Source organism: Notechis scutatus, chromosome 1 (assembly GCF_049901735.1).
Source record: "Notechis scutatus isolate UNSWTSFEM ecotype Mainland chromosome 1, rNotScu1.2, whole genome shotgun sequence".
NCBI classification, from domain to species: domain Eukaryota; kingdom Metazoa; phylum Chordata; class Lepidosauria; order Squamata; family Elapidae; genus Notechis; species Notechis scutatus.
The window spans coordinates 70913813-70931457 of record NC_142009.1 but is presented as its reverse complement, the minus strand read 5'-3'; the positions used below and the strand labels follow the sequence as shown (position 1 = coordinate 70931457).

Sequence of the window (17645 nt, the reverse complement as noted above, 5' to 3'; positions counted from 1 at the left end):
GCACTACAACTATGGTAGAGACAGATAACTAAAGCTTTTTTTCATGCTAAAGTTCAAAGAATGTTAATCTCCTAAATAGCATCAGTTCAGTTCAGCATTTTGGCCAAGAAAAATAATCCTATTAGTGTATTTGGTTCCACTATTATTAGGCCTCTGTTGTTTGTACATTCATATGGGTGGTTATATGGAAACTGTACTATTTTCGGCATGGTGCAATTCCTCCAGCATCTCTCTCTCTCTCTCTCTCTCTCTCTCTGTGTGTGTGTGTGTGTGTGTGTTTTTTTTCCTTGCTTCACACTCGCAAGCAATTCTAGGGAGAGAGCACTGCTTGATAACACAGACAGAATTTAGAAACATAAAAACTGGGTCCCTGCTGAAGTCCTTGATTGTCCTTTACTAAGGAAAACCTTTAACAGCAAAACATTGTGAAAAATATTATTTCTTCTTCTTTCACGCAATCTGATTTTTTAAACTAATGCTGCTGAATATCTGTTAGTTATTTGGGAAAAAAAGAGCAAATTTACTCCTGACATACCTTATTTCTGTTTCCCAGAAAGTAGGATCATCTGACAGCCAAGGATTAGAGGGATCAGATGACTGCAGGAAAGGGTCATATTCCACATACTGCCCGGTATAAGTTAATAAACTAGAAAAACACAATCAGCTAACATTTTTACAATGCATTTATTACAAAGAGTGTTAAGAACCTATTTTTACAAAGGAAGGTCTAAATGTATTTTTCTCAGCTATGTTGGAATCATTCATTTAATAATTGCCCTCCCCTTCCCCTCCCATTTTTTTTTGTGAGTACAGAAAATGGCAGCTTTTTGACAAATTCATGGTAATATACATACCTTTCTGCAACTTTTGACATTTTTAACCGATGTCTGTCTAGCTGTATTTGCCAATATTTTATCTACAAAAGGCAAAAAAAAAACAACCTGATAAAAGTCTAAGGTTTGAGTAAGCAGAGATTAATTTGGCCTAAGAAAAATGGAGCATTTTATATGAACTCATGCTAAGCCATGAGATCTTTTGCATTGAGCTGTTTATAAATTAAGTCAAGAGAAAACACAATCCAGCTCAAGTAAAGATCTCATAACAGTGCAGTCATGGTCAGTAATATTGAAAGGACTTTTGCCATTAAATCTAAAGGGATGTGGATTTTTGCAGATCCACATCCTTAAAACTCCCATTAAAACTAAAAATATACAAACGCATGTAATTTTGGTAATTATTTTGTATTTAGAATGCAAATATATTTAGTTTTGGGTAATTAGATTATCATCAATCTAAGAGGACAACCCCACTTTCACTACCCCTATAGTCACACATACAGGTATGTTACACAATATTTATTAAAATCAAGATTCAAAGCAAGTCTGAGCATAAAAATCACTCCGAAGTTCAAGTATGTAAATATAGTTGGATCATACCCTAAAATAAGATCAACAGTCCACGTTACTTTGCAGCTCATGGAAAACTGTTCAACTATTGGGTTTGCAACAAAACGTGTATCGTTCGTTGGCCTAAGGATTGTTCCATGAGAATAACTGGGGCACATAGAATCCTCGTGGTTGGCAGGAACTGCAGTTTCGCCTCATCCTAAGCCCTCTGTAGCCACATACCTTGAAGTTAGGACTGCCAAGTATGAGAGAGGCAGAAATAAGTGAGGGGAGCACAGATTGGAACTTGAAGTATCTATCTAAAGAGCCCTGGTGGCCCCGTGGTTAGAATGCAGTATTGTTCAATCCTGACGTGGCTCAAGGTTGACTCAGCCTTCCATCCTTCTGAGGTTGGTAAAATGAGGACCCAGACTGTTGGGGGAAATATGCTGACATTATAAAACACCCAGAGAGTGCTATAAAGCACAATGGAGCGGTATAAATGTCTAAGTGCTTGTTGCTATCTGTTAGAGAATAGCATTATTTCCCAGGGATTGATTCTTGAAATGGAATAGATAGCTTGATAGCTAGATGACAAATAGCTAGATGATAGATAGCTAAATAGCTAGCTAGCTAGAATATGAATAGATAGATAGATAGATAGATAGATAGATAGATAGATAGAGAGAGAGAGAGAGAGAGAGAGATGTGGGTGTGTGGATGTGTGAGTGTGTAAAACACACAAATAAGCACACACACAGAGAAAGAGAGTCAGCTACCTCTATCATCCACTGAAATTCACTGAAATCTATAGAATATAATAAATCAAAATTATAACCTTTAATGTTTTTAGGAAAATGCATTTTAATATGAAATGGAAGCAACTGGTGATGGTGGTAAAATGTAGCCTCTTGTATTATATTTAAACATGTTATGAATCAAACCTTAAAAACAATGCTATTCCCAGATGGACATTCCCTTTTTCTCCCATCTATGTTTTCCTCACTTGCTTCCAACACTCTCAGCCACGACTCCCCTCCTATTAGCACAGAGCAACATCAGACTGAGAGCCTGGGAGCCCTCTGGGTTAGCCATTATGGAACTGGACCGCCATGTATTTTGACAGAATGGAGCATTTCATTCAGTTCTGACATTTTCAAAATATTCCAGGCATTCGTTTAAAGTAATACATAATATGTTTTATACTTTGATTTTTCAGAATGCAATAAGTTCAGTGTTTAGTTTTGCTATATGGGTGAGTAAATCAAATAAATATAGTCTCACAAACCTCTTGACACAATTGCTCTTCTGTGGGAGGTTTTGTTTCTGGCATTGGTGTGTGTGTAGGACTATGACTTCGAATATCATTCTGTAATCCATAAACAGACTGCATATAAAAGTAGAAGAGATGTTAATACAACAACAGAGTTCTGCTATTCCTATGCAATTCCCTCAGTGGTCATGGGGAGAAGCATTTAAGTCTATGGGTACTGCTATGAGGGGTTCCAGAAGGCTCAGTGCTCTTCTCTATATTGCTCAACATCTACTGAAAGAAGTCAAATGTCAGACTGGGGTGAACTCTTATCAATATAATAATGAAATTCAGGTGTACATTGCTACTTTGGACCAAATCAAAAATAGTGTAGAAGTCCTGAACATCCACATCAGATGAGGCAAAACATACCCTGGACAGAGTTGCTCTTCATCAGTAAAGAACTAGATAATTCAAAAACATTGACCTTGCATTATTCTTAATAGGGTTGTGCTTTCCCTGAAGAAGGTAGTTTGTGACTTGAGGCCTTCTTGTACTCTCATCTCCTGCTGAAGCAACTGGTGGAAGTATAGCCAAGGGCACTTTCATTCATGATGTTACCTAGTTTGGCTAATCAAACATCTGCTAGGAAACAACCAAGCTCAGAGAGCACCAAGGACCCCTCATTTCAACTCTGGGCTACAAACATTCTCCTTTATTGGAAAAAAACAAGTATATTACAAGGAGATACAAACCTATGTGAGAATTATATTAACATTGATTATTGATAGAATGGTAAAGTGAAAAAGTGAACACTCCAGTGTTTTATATGCTGGTCTATGAATAAAGATTTGGTTGATTTATAAAAGTAAATTGAATGGGTGTGTGTGTGGAGACATAACAAGAGAGGGGGTGAAGAATTAATGAGAGCTAAATGAATTCCAACTGAACAAAAACGTGAATGATCAGAAATCAAGAAGTATGTTGAGGTGGTTTGACCATATAAAGGCAATTAATGTGGATAGAAATGTAAACAAATGTTTAAAGATAAGGTGAATGGTTTGAATAAAGCCATAAATGAATGTAAGGGAAAGAAGTATAGTTTGCAGGTTTAGAAAGATATAGTGCAGGGTTGTCAAACTCCCAGCCCACGGGCCAGCTGTGTCATGTGTTAGCCACATCCACACTCAGTTTGCAAAGGGGGGGAAGTCCCAATATATCACGTGATGATGACGTGACAACCCTGGTATAACGAATGGTATTGGTATTAATAGGTTTAAGGGGACTTCCTTTCCCTATCTCACATCTTAAAGTTGTCTGGGTTGACTGTTTCTTACTCCTTTTCTGTGTTTTGTATAACATTACTTAAATCAGTAAAGAGAGGTTGATGGTTAGTGTGGGGGTGTTTCTATCTATCTAAAGATCCAGAAACAGCTGTGGTGCTTGTGGGCTAATTTTTTTTAAAGTTACGAATGCTGTGATGGCCTATTATTTGTACATATCTTCAGCGTATGCCAAACATTTGAGATGTGACTAATTCTTGGCACAACTCTTTTACACATACAGCAGCCAAAATGTCATTATAACCTACTGTAACAAAGCTGATTATTGGCTTAAACACTAATATTTTAACCGAACCACATTGCATTTTGGATTGCCATCTTATTTCATTCAAAAAGGTACAATACAGTGAAATTCTAATCCAGTATAACAAATATGTGGTTTTAATTCTAATATTTGAAAATGTCACCACTTTTTCATTCTCACATTGGATAGTTTTGTGGTCAGGACTGGGAACCTCTCTATGTCATTGCAGTTTCTAATTTAAAAGGGATGATTATTGTTCCTTCAAAGACTAAATCAAGGACCAGTTTCTCTACTGCAGTTATGTAGCCATACTGCTGGAACTCATGCCTGCTATAATATAATGCTGTTACAGTATAATTCTTTCAGATGTATAATTACTATTGCCAGAAAAATTTCATGAACACCATGACTAGAAATATCCATGCTCCAACATCTGACCAAGCAGTTACTAGCCATATCAGGACTTGCAATTCCTGAGTTTACAGCCGATGTTCATGATGGTGACATCCATCATTAAATAGATCTGTTCTTGATGAACAGGATAAAGGTAAAAGTTGAGTCATTACTGCAGAAACTATTTATTGAAAGGTCATGCACTAATGTTGCACTTGCTGTCACAGAAGAAGTGCATGGGAAGACTCCTACTGAGACCATCCGCAGAAGTTTATGTTATTTGCAAAAGAGTTGAGTTTGCTAAATAAAAATGAAGAACTGGCGAAGGGATGGAGAATATTTTTTCTAAATATAAAAAAAACTAAGCATTCATTCCATTGGGGAAAAAAATACTTGCTTCTAGAATAAACTTGTTTTCATTTTTTAAAGAATTGTATATACCCAGAATTATTATAATGGATTTCTTCACTATAAGGGAAAGCAAAATATGCTTATATGTAGATAATTACTAAAGATAAGAACATACCTTTCTTGTTTTGTGAGGATTTCTCATTCTTGAAGACTTTTTAATATCAACTTCCGTCGTATTTACACATCCAGGCTAAAACCAAAATATAGATAAACGTGATTGCTTTATGTTAGCATCTGAATCCACAACCAAATTAAGATATTCTGTTTGCTTCTGTAATGTGTTGGAAAGGTTTCAGCTAGTGAATGGTCTCATAAACTCAAGCTGTCTTCATACAAATATTCTTGGTGTTGTTAGATTTTGTTTCCCATGAGCCCCATACATGTAGCCTAGCAAACAGGCAATATAATATAATACCATCTTATGTGATTATCTGTATAAAATTACTCTTCGTGATGGCACCCAAATGTAAATAAAATTCCTAAACCAATTATCACTTATATTATAGGAACCCAATGTTTTTCCATGCTTGTTTGAAAAGTAACTATCCATCTATTGTAAAATAAGAAATACAGTTTATTTACTGGTTGAATGAATTGAGAACAGAAGTCCAACAGCAAAAGAGTTTAAGGGGAGAATCCCTTTCAAACTTCCCATCACTGGAAAACTTGAGAAGGGAACAAAAAGAAGGGAAGAAGAAGATGAACAAAAAAACAGACAAAGTAGGACACCTCCTACTGGTGGTTTTTACAATATAAAACTAAAGTTGTGGAGTCCTTGGTATTCTATGTTCATGCTCTTGCCTGGAAACAATCTGGCAAATGTTTGCAGAAAATATGAAATGTCAGTTGTACTTGAATAAGTAGTAAGAACTATAGCAACAAATGGGCATACTTCAGCTCATGAAGATAAAGTTTTATCAGACAGGCAAAGGAAGTACTAGAACATGAGTTGATAGAAGAAGCAACTCTCGACAGGGAAAAACAAGCAATGGAATTGTCCCTGTGGGTAAGCATTGTCACAAAAAGGAAGAAATTGCGAACATCCCTGAAGACAAACATACAATTTAAAATTATCTTGATAGGGTGGAGAAATAGATAAAAATGAAGAATGAAATTCAAAAAACTTGCAAGAAGCTCTTCACACAGAAATGAGATGCATAGGTGTAATTGGTAATAAAGTGCTTATAACAATTTTGGAATAATATTGTCTACAAACCAAATAAATGTCAACATCATGAGCTAGCTATAAAAAAGGCACATGGAATTTTAGGACACATGAAGAAGCTTCCAAAGCACAAGAAATAATCATTCCATTTTATTCTGCATTGATCAGAAACTCAACTTGAGTTTTATGTCTAGTTTTTAGCACCCTACTTTAAGAAGCATTCAGACTAATCGGAAGAGGTTCAGAGAAGATTGATTAATCAGGGAGCTAGAAATTAAGTTATTTGAGGAGAGTGAAAGAACTGGAATATTTAACTTTGAGGACAGAAGACTGATGAGGGACACAATAGCATTCCTTGTATATCTCAAGCGACATTACAGAAAAAGTAAAAATGCATCATTCTTCTAAATCCAAAACATGGAAAAATGGATTTCAGCTACGTGTAGATTCAGAATAGATTCAGATTGAATAGAGTCAGAGGTTTAAAAAATCCTGACAGTAAGAGCAGTCTGACAGTGGAACCAATTACCCAGCAACTGGCCTTATCTTCACTGGGTGTGTAGAAATAGAGGCTGGACAGCTTTTATTAAGAATCTTTCATTTAAGTTTTGGCATTGAGGAAGACGTTAGACCTGAAGGTCTAAAAAGCCCCTTCTAACTTCATGATTGCATGATTAAATATTATAATCGAATGGCAAATAAATATAGAGTTATTGATCCACTGCTCCCATCAGTAACCATAAAGCATCTGTTTTTCATTTTACAAGCATGGTTTTGTAATTACTTTATTGACTTTAATTAAATATTCTTGTTGCAACTGCTGCTTTATATGTCAGTGGCTCAGGGGAAGGTTTTGGAAAACAAATGTAGACACTCTGTGGGAGAATGTCACAGCCTGGATATGATATGATATGATTTTAAGTCAGCATTTCCTTTAGCATCATTGTAAGTTTTATGGTAAAATAATAAATATACACGCAACCAAGTTGCTGGTCCCAATTGTGGAGGATGATCTGTACAATGCAACAAGCACAATCGACCCCCTCTCCCACTTCCAATTTGGCTATACACATACACACATACACACAAAACTTCCATATTTATTCCCATATTTCTTCTTCTCATAAGACTTACATTCACATGGAAACACATAACCTCCATCCATACGAAAAATTATATGCAGATAAATAAACACACATCCTTGAACATAACCATCCCTGCTCATTCTCATTCATACTTGTTTTTATAAAAGTGAAAGATTTGAAAAGAGAGGTAACATATACAGGCCATTACTTTTTAATCTTTTAGTTATATTATTCTATTTTATTAGGATTGGCTTATTTTCTTTAACTAATGCTGTCTTACTCAATCAAATGAGTTTGTTAATTTTGTGTATGAATACAGAACAGGATGACTGGCATCAACCAGAGGGACTCTTTTAGTTCCAGCTAATATTGGAAATGGTGTCTAATAAAACAAACATGTTTGTAAACATGGAGGTCATGCAGTATAGCTCATTCAGGGCAATCCCATCTCCCCAATGCATGATTCAGGATACAACTTGGATAACTAAGAGCATTTCCTCAAAATCACAACCACTTCTGGTATTACTCAGGCCAGCTATTTTTAAAAGCCCAGGAACATGTCACAGTCCAGATAATGCAGAGGTCTCCAAACTTGACAACTTTAAGACTTGTGGACTTCAACTCCCATAATTCCCATAGTATAGCTGGCTGAGGAATTTTGGGAGTTGAAGTCCACAAGTCTTAAAGTTGCCAAGTTTGGGGATCCCTGAGATAATGTCACTGGGAGGACAAAGAATCCTACCCCTGCAGTGTATGTTTTCCTCAAACCCTTTACGCACTCCTAATTTTCTAATGCTGTAGTGTTCCAGAGCCATAGCATGAAGCATTTTCCTTCCTTTTCTCTAGCTGTTGTAACAATAGTTATGGAGAGAAAGGTAAAAGAAAGCTTTCCCTCCCCTCTTCCTGCCATTTCTTCAGTGACAGAGATCCTATAAATAGGTAAGTCTATTCCCCAAACAATTATACCACAAACAACTCTCAAAATCTCTCTGGAATATTTTAAGTCAAAAGATCCATCAGCCCAAGAAGAAAAACAGGAATGAACATAAGGTGTTAGGATCATAACAGCCACTAAATAGGCCAGACAGGCAGAAGATTAGTATAACATACCCATGAGCACCAACTAGCAGTCAGATGATGGGATGAAAACTTCTTAATCTTACGACACATGGACAGACTCAACCACTGTTTCAATTGGAAATGTGTGAGCATCCTAGACCAAGCCAAGTCAAAAATGCTAAGGAATTCCTGGAAGCTTGGCATTCAGATAAATCAGCCATCAATAGAAACATAAAAATAAACCATATTTACACATAATTCAAAAGAGATAACAAAAAAAAAAGCTAGGAAGGAAACAAACCCCTTCATCAGCCAACACCCAAATAAGGAGAATTAATGCCAGGTAAACAGTCAAGTGGAAAACAGGACACTAATCAAAGAACTAGCAAGGAGAAAACTACACTCCCACTAAAACTGACAAGTCAAGCTACTGTGTATAAACAAAGGGCAAATGCCAGACTCACTGGCAGGGATAATGCTACCTAATCTAAGCTATAAAACAATCGGTTCAAAATTAAGTATACCACTTAGTCTTTAACTCAGTATTGTGCAAACTTTGCCAGGAACAGTTGGAAGAATGAGTTCTTTTTCATTTCAGATTACAATTGAACTGAAGGAGAATTCAAGTGGGCAATATGCTTATTTTGGATTAGGTGTGAACATTGCAAGTTCCAAGCCAAGTAATTGGAAACAGTGATGTAATAATTATAAATAAACTTATAGATAATGAGTGCACTCGCTGTTGGGAATGCAGGTGGTATTTACTTAGAGAATTTGGTGTTAAATTAATCCTATGACACCCACATTAATCCATATATTTCCCATGTTCCTAGGCATCTACAGTGAACTGTGTTGGTAGAACTGTGAAAACATAAGCACAAACTATAAAAGCACAAACTCCATCCCTAAGTATTTACAGGCTGACAGCTGATGCAATAAATCATGTGGTATCCTTGTGCACCTTTTGGGGGTCAGTAACTGACTTGTGAGTGCTTGTGTCCTTCCTTCATTTTTTAAAATTAAATTAAATTAAATTTATTTCATTGATTTTATATCTCAACTTTTTTTGTCCAGTGGTAACTTAAATTAGTTATTTCCTATTTTAATCCAGAGATAAGATTCTTCCATCCCTAGGTTTGGATGGGGAGGCATTGCCCCAGAGAGACCATGGCTAGGAGAGAGTTCAGCCATTTTTAACTTCTGGGGGCCAGTATCACTGCATTTGTGAACCTACCTCATATAATCAGTCAATAGGGGGAGAGGAAGGAAGGAGGGAAGAATATATTTCCAAAACTGCACACTAACTACACAACCGTTTCTGAATGTAAGGGCTGACAATATTAATTTACAAACCACTGGCCGGTGTACATCCCAGAATGCTCTCTCTTGGCTGTCAAGGATTTTTCTTTCTATCTTGTCCCTTTTCTTGTCCACTCTGTAGATGATGAGGTAGATAAATAACATAAAAAGATAAATTGAAATGCCTCGAAAGACAGCAGATGACAAAGCAAGCAATAAAATGTCTGTGGCTACTCACTTGGCTTGCGCTTCTGCTTGCATAAAAATAAATTCCCACTTCCGTGCAAATGCTCGTTGCAACCTGGCCAAGCTTTCCTGAAAACACAATACATATTAGCAAGTTTCTTGAGTAGGAAGAACTTTGGAGAGTTCGAAATCTTCATTACATAAATGTAATTTGGATCCAAGTCATTGCAATTTTCTTCTGACATTTCAAGATTCCAAATAAGTATTACCTGAGCAGGTGGCAAGATTCTGGAATCCTAAGCAGGGTCTGATCTAGTTAGTACTTTAATGGGAGATCATCAGAAAACCTCACAATTATAGATTACACTGGAAAACTGGATGCCTCCTGAGAGAAGGCAACAGTCATCCATTTCAGTGCCAGTGTAAAGAAAACTAGATGGATATACCCATTATTTTAAAAATTAGAAGGTATGTCTTTGTTCACTGAAATGTTTCAGTTCACAGAACCTATATTCCCCAGGCATTCCTTTGTGCCTGTCAAATTTTGCCTTCTCTCCTCAGTCCTAAATGAGATGGGAACTTGTTTTGTTATTGGAAACATGGTTTATACTGCCTCCACATCCATGCTCTCAGAACAAAATGGATCAAGACAAATCTTTTTAAGCTACTAGTGGTTTTTGTCCCACAGATCAGACCTAGTTCTAAAAATTGCTACATCACTTTCTGTCACTTTACTTTATTGATTAGCCCTTGGACCTTACCAAAGTGCAGAATTCCAGACACAAATTATTACTAAAATCTGATTTAAAACAATTTAAAATGGAATTTGATAAAATACAATTTAAAATGAAATTGGAATAAAATACAATTTAAAATGAAATTGGAATAAAATACAGTTTAAAATGAAATTGGAATAAAATACAATAATTTAATATATAGATAAATAAAATATGATAAAATTATATTTCGGTATCACCCCTACAATTTACCCCAAACAGTCCCACATATGCCAATCTCAACTGAACCATTTTGCTAAAGTACTGTGCTATGTTACATGTAATTTTCAGATTCTGGCCGCACATAAGGTAAGTTGTATTGCTGTGTAAATAAGTAGATATTGTGTGCATGTAATGGTGTACTTCCAAGAAAGATGCAACAATTCTGTTTCTTATGTTCCATAGCAAATCAAGGCACTTTTACTCTCCTACAGTAGCATGCAATAAATATATAAGTTCTGAGCACTAACTGCATTCTTTTGGGATAGAAAAACACGCTGTCCCCTATTTGAAGTGTGGGTACAACCAGTAATCAGGTTGGCAGGAAATAAAATTGCACTGACTTCCCAATCTACATTCAGTGGAAAGGAAAGAAATCAGCCTCCATTTTAGACAGTGTAAGTAGAGCATTCAGAGTGAGCTTGAAGTCAACATAGACCAAAGCAGACATGGAACCCTTGGTTGTTACCAATGTTTCTGAACATTTTAGAGATCTTCATGGGGGCGACCATAAGTCTTCTGCAATTTAAGTGAAATGATCTCTATTTTTGCCATGATGCTCTTCAATCTTTTTAAAGGCAATGTTATTCCATTGGCTCTGCCATTCTTTTTAATGTGCTTGTTTCAAACCAAGAAGCTCCAATATCGACGCCTGCCCGCAAGTTGAAGCTCCCAAATATCTAATTTTCTTTTCCAAGACCAGGATTGTTTCAAGGCCTTTGCTTTTGTTTCTGGAAGTGTTCCAAGTCTCATGACCCAATTTTCAAGTCTCGCTTCTAGGAAAGGGTCCAGGTACTTACTGCTTCATAGTCTGCTAGCTCAAGCCGTGCTTTGTTTTGCATTGTTCGCTTGCAGAGGTAAACCGCTGGAACACAAAAAAGAATCAATCATTTCTTGCTATCTCAGATACTATATCAAAGGCCAGACATCAAGACCTAAAGATTTAATATATGTTTCATTGAGTAAAAAGGTTCTGACCATCACAGCTCTGCCTGTGTTTCTTTTCAAGACATGAAGATCTGCCCAAAAGCATTAAAATGCAGTAGGTGTCAAAAGCAACTAGCCATTGTCTAGCAGTTTGTCTATAAACTAGTGAAAAACTAAATTTTGCTTGTTTGCTTTTGTGTTTTACTTAAGAAAGAATGTACTGCTACTAAACAAAAAAGAATTATTGGTGGCCTATGCCTAGATCTTTGGCTCAGCACAGCCGAACCTCCCTTAGGACTGAAGGTTTGCTTGCAAGCAAATTCAGTGCAGACTCACGGCAAGCAAATTTGAGATGGCAGATAGATAGATCACTGAATGATTCTGTGAGCAACTCAATCTGCCTGCTTTGCCTGATTTTGGGTAAAAGTTGCTCTTTTTATATATAAAAAAATCAATATTTACATGCATGGTTTGTTGTGAGTTAATTTTGTGAGTTTGCTTGCAAGCAAATTTTATGTGACAGACTGAGCTAGTCAATGGCAGATAGTTTTCTGAATGAATCTGTGATTCTGTGAGCAACTCAATCTGCCTGCTTTGCCTGATTTTGGGTAAAAGTTGTTCTTTTTTATAAAAAAAATCAATATTTATATAAATATTTATAATATTTACATACAAGCCATGCCCAGCCAGTCATATGACCACCAAGCCACACCTACAAATTAGGCCATGCCCACAGAACCAGTTAGTGGTCTCTGGGATGTAAAATTATGAGTTTGGTGGTCTCTAAGATCCAAAAGGTTGGCGACCCCTGTTCTAGTCCAACCCCCTACCTAGGCAGGAAACCCTACACCACTTCAGACAAATGGTTATCCAACATCTTTTTAAAAAATTCCAGTGTTGGAGCATTTACAACTTCTGGAGGCAAGTTGTTCAACTGATTAATTGTTCTAACTATCAGGAAATTTCTCCTTAGTTCTAGGTTGCTTCTCTCCTTGATTAGTTTCCATCCATTGCTTCTTGTCCTGCCTTCAGGTGCTTTGGAAAATAGATGATAGATAAAATGATGAAAGAGAGAGAGAGAGAGAGAGAGGATAGATAGATAGATAGATAGATAGATAGATAGATAGATAGATAGATAGATAGATAGATAGATATGATTGACAGATACATAGATACTGTACATAGATAGATAATCAATTGATAATCAAAACCCAATTGATAATCAAAACCCAAGGACTGCAAGGGTGGAAATGCTTTTGCCACCTGGAGTGTACGGATTCAAACTGTTTAAGATATAAGTGAATGCTATTGTTTATGATGTTCTTGTAAAAGAATTTATGTTTGGTGCTCCTTCAGCCTATTACCTTTCAATGTATACTATTTTGTGGTGTAAAGCTCCCACAGACCAGTAAACCTCAGAGTGGGGAGGAATATGCTTACATTTTGAAACAGGACATTAGTAAGTACTTCACATAGACAACCTTGTCCACAAAAATAATTCTGGGCCCTTTGACAACGTATTTTTTTACATGAGGCTCCAAATCAATGTTCTTCAAACTTGGCAACTTTAAGATGTGAGGACTTTAGCTGCCAGCATTTCCAAGCTGGCTGGAGAATTCTGGCAGTTGAAGTCCACACATTTCAAGGTTGACCGGTTTGAAAAACACTGCTCTAAATGCTTATCTACGAAATGTAGTCAGGATAATTTAGCAACCTGTTTCAGCCAAGAACAGATTTTTTTGGGGAAAAAAAGCACGTACATCAAGGTGGGGCGGGGGGAACCTGCAATTTCTCTGTAAGTAAATACAAACTTCTGCCTGTTTTCTTATCTGGTAACTCAAGCTTAAAGGCAGACAAAAATCAGCCTGCTGAAACAGCCCTATGACGTTTTCTATATTCTTGGCAAATATTCAAAATGTACTAAGTTTAGTTATATTTTCTGTGTTGAGCTAAGTCTTATTTTCTCTACCTTTTGTACAGGTTTTGATACAGAGTGAGTTCCACCTTCATGTATACCTCAGCCTGTGTACATGAACTTACATTTCTTTCTTTATAAGCTTCTTGGGATACGTAATATTTTGAATTGTCTTTTCATAACCTGTACTATTTCAGGCAGAAAGCTATTCTCCTTTCGCTCAAACTGTCCAGAATATTGTTTGTAATCTGGATTTGTTAAAAATTAATTTGCAAGCTGCTGTGTTCTAGGCAGCTTTGTAATTATCTCCTTTCACATGGAAGGTGTGCATGTTAATACTTATAGTTTTTAAAAAAGCGGGATTACATTTTACCTTTTTGTCACTTTATAAGAAAGTTTTGTTTTGTTTATCTCTTATGAGGAAAGAGATGACAAAAGAAAGAGCTGAGTCCTCTAGTTACCACATCTATATGTCACATGGCTGGGAAGTGGCACTGTTTCTATTATTTCATTTTCTGTGTTTTAACTTTTAATCCTTAGAATGAAACAGGAATCCTACCTCTTATTGATACTAGAAATTGGGTGCGGGTACTAGATAAAATGCCCCTCTAGAACAGGTACCGGTCCGTGGAACAACTCCTACCGGGCAGCGGCTTGCTGAGCGCCGCCATCTTTTTGATGAAAAAGTGCTTCCGGTGAGCTTTTCCGGTAGAAAGCTCACCGGAAGCACTTTTTCATCAAAAAAAGATGGCGGCGCCCAGCTGATGCCGGTACCGGGCCGCGGCATCAAAAAGGTTGGGGATCACTGCTCTAGAAGATGGGGTAGCAGCAAGAATTCCAAAGCAGGTGAGGTATCAAATGTGAAGATCAGAGAACCTCTGAGAGAGGTGGTTTGGGACCTCCAGTCTTTCACCTTGCAAGCCTTAGCATTCATTACAGAAATGTACAGGTACTCCTCATTCAACGACTGCCCTGTTTAGTGACTGCTTGAAATTACTACTGAAAAAGTAACTTTATGACCAATTCTTGGTGTAGCATCCCTGTACCCTCATGTGATCATCATTCAGGGGCTTTACAATCACTGGGCATTTATGACTGTTGCAATCATCATCCCAAAGTCACATGATCACCATATGTAAGCTTCATAGTTGGCTTCCAACAAGCAGAGTCAATGGAGAAGCAGCAATAAAATTGCAGTTGTGATCCTTTGATGTCTCAATTAATGATAATGGGGAAAATGACATTTTATGTCAGGTGTGATCACATGATGCCACACTTATTGTGTCATTTAGGCATTTTGGTCCTATATTTCCCAATCAATTGCGTCCAGTGATGTTCCTTAATTTAGAAGTATTTTAATCAGTGGTGGGATTCAAATAATTTAACAACCGGACCTCTGCCCTAATGATTTCTTCCAACAATCAGTTCACCAAACTGCTCAGAAAGTTCTCCTGAAGTGGTGCAAACTGGCTGAATCCCACCACTGATTTTAATATTGTCAACCAAATTAATCACCAATCTAGAAAAAATAAAAATATCACATTGCAGGTTGAACATCCTTGCTCAAGCTCAGAAAACCAGCATTTCTAAAGCAAGAGTTGATTCCAATACTATGATTAAAATAAAATTAAAACTTAATATGTAGGCATACCAGAAGTATTCTGGCTTGGTCTCTTGGCCTGGCATGAATAAGATCTTTTTTTTTCTACCTCATCCACCTCTTCTCTTCCTACTACCACCCCATTTAAAACTGAACACAAATACAACCTCCACTATGGTATTCTGACATCTACTGTGGAACTGTGATGGGATAACAAAAGTCATTGCATTTGTGTATCAGAGGAAACACTGGAGGAACATCACAAGTAAAACCAGTTAAGTGCTTGGTGCACTTACGAGTTGGTGGGATCCAGTTCATTTTTGTGCTGATGGCCTTCTTTTCAACTATACTTGAAAAGGTACTCCTTTTCAGCTATATTCTCTTGCAATCTTTTAGTTTTAGTCTATATATAGATCATTTCCTTTTATCACTGGCCTCCTAGCTAGAATTGGAGACTACTGAGGTGCACATTGACCATCCTTGACTTAATATTTTCTGATTTTCAAAGAAATTAAACAAAAATATACAACTCGTAACAAGGTGGAAGGAGGAAAAAGATGTCTGAACTGCAAAGCATTCCCTATGAATGGGCAGCCCTGAAATGTTAATAAACCAAAAAAATGAAGTGTGCCTTCTTTCTATTCATGGAATGTTAGTATTTACAGTAAAAGAACAAATGTAAAGCAACTTGCTTGCAATAGGGAATTATTATAATATTTAATATAATTAAACAGATAAAAACTACATAAAATAAAATAATAAAAATTAGAAAGTGCATAAAATATTAGACAGAAAAACAGAAAAGAGAAGAAAAAAGAAAAAAAGAAGTATATAAAGAAATTACTTCCCCCGTCATCACAAGTACAAAAACTTTTATCAATTGATCACCTTCTCTTAAAATATAAGAAAACAATCTCTGAATCCCATATGTCCTTTCTTATCTATAAGTAGATCCTTATAATCTTATCGTTCAGTCCTGATCAGAAGTGGATTACCAGAAATAACACCATTTCTCTTTTAACCTTTATTAAATAAACGCACCTTTATTCCTTCTTTTTACTCTTAACAATCTTGATCTTTAATCTTTTCAAATAAAGCCCTTGAACTTGTTTGCTTTTTCATTCTTCTTTGTCCCTTCTCACAAAATCCGTCAGAACTCTACCAGATCTCTTTTGCAAATCCAACATGAAAAATTATTTGAGTTATCTTTTGGTTTGCTATTTGTTCACCCCTTTTAATTATTAAAACATCAGCTGATTTCTTTTATACATCCAGTTTAACATCATTTTCCATATCATTCTTGTAGCTTGTCATTTTTAAATCTAATTTCCGATCAACCTTATCTGGTAAGAAATTGTACCTCTTCCAAGACATCTTTTAAAAGCAATCCATCTATAATGGCAGACACGTTAAAATTAAATTGTGGATCCATTCCTTAGAAATATCCTCCAATATGTCCAGGATTAAAATATTTTGCTCCATTCTGTATTAGTAAATCAAATTTAAATTTTCCTTTAATTGTAATCTTTAGTTCCTTCTGGTTTCCTCTAGTATCCAATATTCAGCGTTCTATGCTATAGAATGCTTTCTTTTAGGAATTCAAAACATTTTCTGACAGGAAGGTTTGTTATGATTAGTTTCAAAATCTTATCAAATCTTATCTGGATCCTTAGCCCATTTATAACTTTCCAAAATCAACATTCTAATCATTCTTTTGCTGTTTATTACAAAAATGAGGGTTTCTTGTGTCCTTAAACTGTTATTTAAAACTTCTTTTGTTAAAGATTAAAGGAAACACACATTATAAAATTTGTTGACTGATGGGTTCTTAATAATTGAAAAGCAGCTAATAAGCATTTTCCAAAATTGATTAAAATAGTTAGGAAGAACTTTGTGTCCATAAGGGTAGATTGCAGGTATGAGCTTGACAAAAATCTCTCCACTCAGACCCGCACAATTCATGGTGAGAGTTCACGGTAAACTAGGTGCCTTCAACGGATCAAAGATGAAATTGCAGTGAGATTGGTGGCTAAGCAAACTTCTGGCCAGTCAAACCTCTCTGGATAAAGGAGAGATCATGAGATTGCCCACTTGCATTCTGAATAGCTGCTGCTCCTGAGTAAACTACAGGAACTGAGGTTTCCCCTTCCTATAGAAATATAGGCCTATTTAATGTCGGCTAAACTAGAATGAACTTCAATGAAGTCTTCCTGGAGTGCCACAATAGACTATAACTCCTGTAACTCACACCTGCATGACTATTGGATTATATTTAAGAGAAAGAATCACTTTATTCAAATGAGACAGGGAAAGTGCTAAACTCTCTGCTAAAGCTTCATCTACCATTGTTACTGCAGATATAGTTGTTGCTGAGATATTTTTCTCG

General features: G+C 36.3%; 1 protein-coding gene across 10 annotated transcripts in view; it reads right to left on the bottom strand.

Annotated features, from left to right (window-relative positions):
• The window catches only part of RGS7 (regulator of G protein signaling 7), a 177888-nt gene that overhangs the window by 20088 nt on the left and 140155 nt on the right, over nucleotides 1–17645 (bottom strand). For all 10 annotated transcript variants that reach the window (XM_087967382.1, XM_087967395.1, XM_026669321.2 and 7 more), the window contains 7 exons: nucleotides 11618–11682; nucleotides 9875–9951; nucleotides 9691–9772; nucleotides 5144–5218; nucleotides 2674–2772; nucleotides 855–916; nucleotides 536–646 (listed from right to left, as the gene is read on the bottom strand). In XM_087967382.1, the coding sequence (XP_087823508.1) occupies nucleotides 536–646; nucleotides 855–916; nucleotides 2674–2772; nucleotides 5144–5218; nucleotides 9691–9772; nucleotides 9875–9951; nucleotides 11618–11682 (571 nt within the window). The remainder of the gene's footprint in view (nucleotides 1–535; nucleotides 647–854; nucleotides 917–2673; nucleotides 2773–5143; nucleotides 5219–9690; nucleotides 9773–9874; nucleotides 9952–11617; nucleotides 11683–17645) is intronic.